Source organism: Rhinatrema bivittatum, chromosome 18 (assembly GCF_901001135.1).
Source record: "Rhinatrema bivittatum chromosome 18, aRhiBiv1.1, whole genome shotgun sequence".
Classification (NCBI taxonomy): domain Eukaryota; kingdom Metazoa; phylum Chordata; class Amphibia; order Gymnophiona; family Rhinatrematidae; genus Rhinatrema; species Rhinatrema bivittatum.
In genome coordinates, this window is record NC_042632.1 from 55,549,893 (window position 1) to 55,557,834 (window position 7,942).

Here is a 7,942-nt window from a genome sequence, read left to right on the forward strand (position 1 = left end):
CTGGGATCTAGTGCCACGAGCTTTCCTTGGCAGCTACCTGGGGATTTTTCCCCCTATCTCAGGGGGCAACCAACTCTAGTCCTTGAGAGCCACAAACAGGCCTGGTTTTCAGGATATCCAGAATGAATATGCATGAGAGAGATCTGCTCGCACAGCCTCCATTGTCCTAGAAGCATGTGAATATGTACGAGAGAGATCTGCTCGCACAGCCTCCACTGTCCTAGAAGCATGTGAATATGCACGAGAGAGATCTGCTCGCACAGCCTCCACTGTCCTAGAAGCATGTGAATATGCACGAGAGAGATCTGCTCGCACAGCCTCCATTGTCCTAGAAGCATGTGAATATGTACGAGAGAGATCTGCTCGCACAGCCTCCACTGTCCTAGAAGCATGTGAATATGCACGAGAGAGATCTGCTCGCACAGCCTCCACTGTCCTAGAAGCATGTGAATATGCACGAGAGAGATCTGCTCGCACAGCCTCCACTGTCCTAGAAGCATGTGAATATGCACGAGAGAGAGATCTGCTCGCACAGCCTCCATTGTCCTAGAAGCATGTGAATATGCATGAGAGAGATCTGCTCGCACAGCCTCCACTGTCCTAGAAACGCCCCCGTTGTGGTCACCCTGTCCTACTTCATATCCCTTTCCAACTTGCTTTAGCCCAGTCATTGCAGCAACAGCCCTCAGAGGCAGGGGCCCAGGCCCCAGGGCTCCTTCCGTGCAAACATGGGCCCTAGATCTGGGAGCAAAATATTCAATGCTGAATTTTTAGAAAAATGTGTATTTATTCCACCTTTTGGCATTTCAAAGCATTCGACACGGTCAATCATAACACATTAATAGATCGTCTGTCAGACATTGGAATTAGAGATGAGGCCCTCAAATGGTTCAAATCGTTCCTACAGAACAGACAGTATAAGGTCAAGGTCAACAAGGAAGAATCTCAACCAGTCACCTGCAACTTGGGAGTCCCACAAGGATCGTCACCTCTCTCCAACCTTATTCAATATATACCTTCTACCACTCTGCCAGCTCCTCATCAACCTAAATCTCATCCACTACTTATACGCAGATGATGTTCAGATACTGATTCCAATTACTGAATCTCTCCAAAAAACTCTGGACTTCTGGAACTCTTGCAAACAAGCCATCAACAACTTGCTCACTAGCCTCAATCTGATCCTAAATCAAAACAAAACAGAATACCTCCTTATCTCCCAAGACGGAACCTACACACATCCCAGTACCATCCTCTCTACCCAATTAACAATGTCCCCACAAGTCAGAAATCTAGGTGTTTTACTTGACAACCAAATGAATTACAGATCTCTCATAAATAACATCGTAAAGGATGGATTCTTCAAATTACAAGTTTTAAAAAGGCTGAGACCTCTCCTCCATTTTCAAGATTTCCGATTAGTTCTACAAGCAATCATTCTCACGAAAATAGATTTCTGCAACTCACTTCTACTGGGCCTCCCTGCTAACGCCATAAAACCGCTACAGATGCTGCAAAACGCTGCAGCAAGGATCTTAACCAAGTCCAACAAAAGAGACCACATCTCTCCCATCTTAAAAAGCCTACACTGGCTTCCCGTCAAATTCAGAATACTTTTCAAAGTGCTCTCAGTAACCCACAAGGCACTACACAACTTGGCACCACTCGAGCTCAAAATCCCTCTCCAATTCCACACATCCACCAGACCAGTGAGACAAGCCTATAGAAACAACCTTCATATCCCACCGATGAAGTCAGCTTTAAGCAAAAGAGCTTTCTCCACAGCTGGTCCTAAACTCTGGAACACTCTCCCGCCAGAACTCAGATCAGTGCAATGCTCCACTACATTTAAAAAAAGACTCAAGACTTGGTTATTCAACCAAGCTTTCCCATAACATCAACCTGCGGAATATCCCTGCCAATGATCCCTTCGGTGGTAATCCACTAGAGAACTATTAAGATCATCTCTAGAACTCACTTGAACTTTGGCAATCTAATATCAAAACCCAGTATCATAACTATCAACTGTTTATTTAGCCTACATTAGGCACCGTATCTTTTACTTATGTTATTAACCCCATATATACTAATCCAAGTTATATCGACCTGTTCATTGTAAGACATTTACCTGTCAATGTTATTGTTTAGAATGTAAACCGAATTGATCAGTAATTCTGTTATTGGAAAGTCGGTATATAAAAATGCTAAATAAATAAATATTACATTCAGGTACTGTAGGTACCCAGCCAATTCCATTTGACAGGTCCATTGGAACCACTGGGCCCAGTCCACACAACTTATTTCACAAAGCCTGCACAGATATTACTCTCCTTTCTCAAAGAGGCTTGCTGCCACGAAACCTGATTGAGAAAGCAGAGGGTCACCAAGTGACCACAGCTCAGAGCTACTCCCCTCCCCTAAATCCCTTAGTCACTGCTGAATGGGGAAGTGAAAGTCTCCTAGGGAAACGTCCAGGCAAGCGACAGCTGAAGGTCAGCATGGAGAGGGCTTTCCTTCCTCAAAGAGATTAACACAAAATGTAGGTCCCCGATAGGAAGGGCAATGGGGAAAAGCAGGAGAAAGCCCCAATAGCTAAGAGCATTACACCTGTGAACGGCACATTCATTTCCTGGTACAATACCCGTTATTAGAGCTGAAACCAGACCCTGAAGAGGCACTGCAAACGTGGCCCTCAGAGCCTCAGCACAGATCTGCTAAGCCTCCTAACATTTCTCTGCACCATGCTCTTTGGATTAACCCAAAGGAACAAGCAACCTATGCAGATCCTTCTCATGCTGCAGCCAGAAATCTGGACAGGTTGTAAGGACATCTAGCTCTGCACTGCAGATATTTACTCCTGCACGAGCAGCAAGAGTGATCTGCTTCACAGCGGCGGCTGAAGCCTCTCTAATGAAAGAAATAGTTTTAGCATAAAGAGGCAAAGTAGAGAAGTAGTTTTGGAACAAGAGACTGGAAGGGTCGGAAGTGGCTTAAGAAACCACTTCAACAGAAGGAGTGGAGGTTAAAAAACAAAACCCCACAGTAAGGCCTCACAAATGCCAAGGACAAGCATGGAAGACCCTTAGGAGTGAGGAGGCGAGGGTGGAGTCAGATCACATAGGACATGGGCACAGGAGAACATCCGCTGTGTATGCATACATAAGAGCAAAATACAGATACAAACACAAAAAAATAAAGTGAACCGGAGGTCTCTGGCTTGCAAAGTCAGACCTAGGAGCTTCTAACCTACCGGAAAACACATTTGGAACGTGCACACTCGCTGAGCAGTCATTTCCAGTGCTTGCAATAAACCTTCAAAAATGCTGCTTTCTACTTACAGCAGGTAAATGGTTTGCTAAAGCTCAAAATGAGTAAAGAACAGCCTCAGTAATGATAAATCTCACTCTGCCAACTGCAAGGAATCTTGTCTAACAGCTTCTGAGGCAACATTACAAGCCACACTGGACCAGGCGGGCTTATATAAGCAGGCAATGCAGCAAGACGTACTCAGACCGTGGCACTGCAGCTCCTGCAGCCCAAAACCACACACCCTCCTACCTTTCTTTGCATTACCATCTAAATGCCTTGAGAAGTCATATGCCAAGCTCTTGTAACTGCAAATGAGGCATTAAAAACACCAACACACCCTTGGGTCAAACACTGTCCATCTCTCACCCGTACACCATGTTTGCAACCATAAGGAAAGCTACAGACTGTGCACGCAGTGAGTGGCAGCCTGTCCACACCCCATCACTAAGAAATATTATCAGCAGTAAAACATCTCCAGCAGCACATGCTGGGACGCACCGATAAAGAAATACTTCACAAGAAGCATGCACAAAGTATTGTCATATCCCTTCCAGCCCCTAGACTGAAGGCTTGTCTAATCAGAAGAGAGGGTGCTATATAAATTATATTACTTTGCACTCTGCCACTTCTGTCCATTATTTGTTTGCTATATTTTATTTGTGTATATTATAGCTGGACTCCGTGCCAGGCCTGTGTATGGAGGCAGTGGAAAAGAAATGCCATAAACAGAACAAAGTTTGCTGGTTCATCATTTTTAAATCCCAGAAATTAACAAATGCCCCCAGATTCATTGCCGGGTGCAGCACAGTGCTAAAGCCACTTTACAACTGGCTAATGCCATAACAGTGTCTGTTCAAAAGTCCAAGCAACGGACCTTTTCCAAGTTTGCTTTAAGACAGAGGTAGGCAAACTACGGGTCAGAACTGGTCCTATTCCACAGTCCCTTTGGCCTGCGTAATTAACTTGTGCTTGCCCACTGACTCTGAACAATGCGACGCCCTCGTCGTGGGCCATGCACATTAGCGGGCCTCTTCCGAGGACACTCCAGCGTCAGGGGGCCTGTTTTCATAATATCCGCGGCCAAGGGGGCTTTTTATGACAGCAGCCATGCCCAAGGGCACATTAGGGTCTCCTTCGATGACAGAGCAGCAGCGGTGGTGGTGGAGAGTGATGCACAGACCTAGCTGTGATCCCAGTGAGAGTTCAGAGGTGAAGTTCAAGGAAGCCCAAACTCTGTTCTCCAGAGCTCAGTTTCATCGCGATCGGTGGTTAGCCTGCGCCATCCATTTCTTGTTTTATTAAATTAAACATTTCCCTTCCTAATATCATTCTTGTCAAAGTGTGATTCTTGCTGCAGTCTCTGAAATCAGGCATCCGTTTATCGATGAATATTAAGTACTGCATGGAAAAAGCTAAGCACCAGTTTCACCATCGTTATCTATCCCGGAGTAACCCATCTGTACGTGTTCAGTTACATACGCTTTTCTAATAGTAACACTTCCTGTATCACTGCGGTACTGATATTTAGTTCTCTGCCCCTGCTTTGTCCTTCTGAATCTTGGGGTATTATTGCCACTTAACCTGCCTACTTGCCCATATCTCAGTGGTGCTCTATTGGTCCTGCTCTCGTAAAACATTACTGGCTTTTTTTTTTCTTTAAAGCAATGCTGGATTAGTTTCTCAGCTCTACTTCTTTTGGACCCATTTAAAACTTATGGATTGCAGGATTACACCATTTGTTCAACTGATATGTTTGGTGGAGCATCTTTATTTCCCCACTGCAGGAGCTCCAAAGGGGACCTGTGGCCCCTGCTGCAGATGAGACCTTGGTACTGTGACCGCAGCACAAAAGAGTTTGCTCACCCCTGCTTTAAGCATCTCATTAGGCAGCTATTATTTATTTACAGGACTTATTTATCAACAGGCAATTAAAAGAAAAACAATCATGCAAGGCTATCAAACAAACTAAACCAAATCATGCATCACCATCATCAACTCAGAGCAGCAAAGACAATGGAAATGCCCAGATCGGAACAGAAAGCCTCATATGAGAGAGAGAGAGAGGTTTCCACCAATTATTTTTTGAACTGTTTTGCATTTATACAATGCTACAAGGTGTACACGGTGCTGTACAGATACACAAGATCCAACTTCTGCTCTATGAAGCTTACAACCTAGCCAGGACAGACAAGAGTTTTTGTGGAAATCAGAAAAAAGGTGGGACGTCTCAGCGTGAGTTACTAGTTGCATCACTAGGAAGCATCTCTCTCCTCTCATGCGCCACACACTTCATACCATAGCATCTGAAGAACACACTCAATGCCATAGCATCTGTAGAACACATTGGAGCAATATTTAAAGCCCACTTACAGAGGTAAAGAGCATTTGCACATGTAAAACAAAATTTTAAGCTTGCAAATGCTTTATAAAATCTGTCTTAGTATACACAATACGGTTGCATATGTATAAGTAGACACTTGTCCACAGCAGGTATTTTATAGTTTGTGAAATCTCCCATTTGGGTTAAGATAGCAGACAAGTACATTTCTTCAGCCTACATATGACTAGTGAGCCCCTATAATTCCATAGTGCTCGTCATTTGGTGATGAGATGTGAACAAAGGAGAATACCCAGAGGCTTGCAAAATAAACCCACTGTCCAAAGAGCAACCCCTCTTACCTTCAGTCATCACAAAAAGTGAATGAATTAAATAACAATATTCAAGGGTCAAAAGGTAAAAAGTGGATGAACCTTAAATCTACTTCAGGCCAAAATACTCTGCAGCCTGCAGCTTCTCTCTAGAAAATTCTATTAAGTGACAACTGCTATCACAAAGCTTGGGACATCTGTCCACAACTGTTAAATTTCCCTGTGACTCAAAATACATAGGGGGGGGGGGGGTCAGTTTGCTTACCAACACCAGGTCGCCTTCCATGTCATTAATTAACCAATTTTTCTAATAAACCACACAGCCACCAAAACTAGTTAAAGCCATTGCTCAAAACATCCAGCCTACACATACAAGCACATTTCAAACAGCTAACCAAAGGCAAAGCCACAAAGTTATTTACAATTCATACAGGCAAAAGCTCTCAAGTGTTGGGTCCTACTGGTGGCCCTGCCCTCTCTGGGCAGTTCCCATCTGGAGTGAAAAAGTTGGGAGCACAACATGCAAAGTCGTTTTAGAATATCACAAAGTGAAAACACTTTTAAAAATTGTGTTTTTCAGCTCAGTTCTGTACTGCAGTTTAGGCTCTTTACCACCTGCAAAGCTCTACAAGCTGTGATGAACGTTGAGTCACAAGGATGCCCGATTCAGACTTTCAGAGCTTTCCATGAACCCGAATAAAAGGAAGAACCAGTTTGTCTGGTGTGAAATCCGGAGCGATGCATCAGCCTTCACCATCTAAATCTGGATCCCGGTGAGTAAAGTGGCACAAATGTGAAGGCTCAAGGAGTAACTTATTGCTCAAGCGTTAAAGCTCGAACATGCAGCGCCCTGTGCTGAGAGAGGGGAGCATCCCGAGCTCCAGGGAATGCAAGGGGCTGGTCAAGCTCCTGGCCACGCTGCATCCCTGCGGCAGCACTCGGGCGCTACCGAGGCCAAGCCAGGCGGCAGGGGAAGGACCCCTGCACCTGCCAGCCCGGCGTCCCAATACCACTCCCAGCCCAGGAAGCCCCGAGTCCGGGGCTGCACTTTTCCTTTCCGCCCGTGACAGCGGGGAGTTTCCAAACAGAAGAGAAGCTCTTCAAAGCATCGGCGCCATCCCAACAAGAAAGCGGCCCCTGGACCCCGCCGCACCTTGTACACCTTGCCGAAGGCTCCGTCTCCCAGCTCCCCGACGATCTCCCACACTTCGTTGGGGTCCACGTCCCGCCGCACATGCTCGTACTCCCGGTTCCTCCGTTTCTCGGCGGTGGAGAAGCGCAAAATGCGCCGGAAATTGGCGAACGCCATGGGGACGAGCGGCTCCCTCCCCGGCCCGGGACGTTCCTTAAGCGCTCTGCCCCAGTCTCGAGCCTCCGCACGCGGACACTGCAGCGCCGCTCCACCTGCGCGAGCTGCGCCCCCCAATCCCCGCTGGCGTGCCTCCCAGAAGCCCCGCCCCGCTACAAGCGGACACGGCCCGGCAGCTCCGCCCGCGCGGGCTGCTCTGCCCAATGACCGCTCGCGTACCGCCCACAAGCCCCGCCCTTCCGCAAGCGGACACGGCCCGGCAGCTCCACCTGCGCGAGCTCCGCCGTCCAATCACCGCTCGCGTTCCGCCCACGAGCCCCGCCCCACCTGCGCGAACACCGCTGCCCAATCCCGACCCTTGCAGCGCCTACAAGCCCCCACCATGCCGTACCGCGGGTGGACTCTCCCCTGCAGCTCCACCCTCCTGAATGCCCGCTCGCTCATTGGTCCAGAAATCTCCCCCCACCCCACCGGGTCACTCCTCCTGCGCGTGCTTCGCCGCTCAAGCCCAGGTCGCATGAATCTTGCAAGTCCCGTTCAGCTGCAGCCGCCGGGAACTGAAGTTCTTTAACAGGAGGACCCCGCCTTCGGCTTCTCAGAGATTATGCAGAAGGAAATATTTATAAATGACTTGGAAAGCGGTATAACAAGTGAGCTGATCGAATTTGCGGATGA

At 47.3% G+C, this 7,942-nt stretch overlaps 1 protein-coding gene across 3 annotated transcripts in view; it reads right to left on the minus strand.

Moving 5' to 3' along the window:
• The window catches only part of STK10 (serine/threonine kinase 10), a 62,005-nt gene extending 54,601 nt beyond the window's left edge, over positions 1-7,404 (minus strand). The window contains exon 1 of one of the 3 annotated variants that reach the window (XM_029583654.1): positions 7,112-7,404. In XM_029583654.1, the coding sequence (XP_029439514.1) occupies positions 7,112-7,267 (156 nt within the window). In that variant the 5' untranslated portion in view covers positions 7,268-7,404. Of the gene's footprint in view, positions 1-3,558; positions 3,586-7,111 lie in introns of those variants that run through there. The other 2 variants (XM_029583655.1, XM_029583656.1) reach the window with 2 other exon arrangements.
• Between the last annotated feature and the right edge of the window lie 538 nt (positions 7,405-7,942).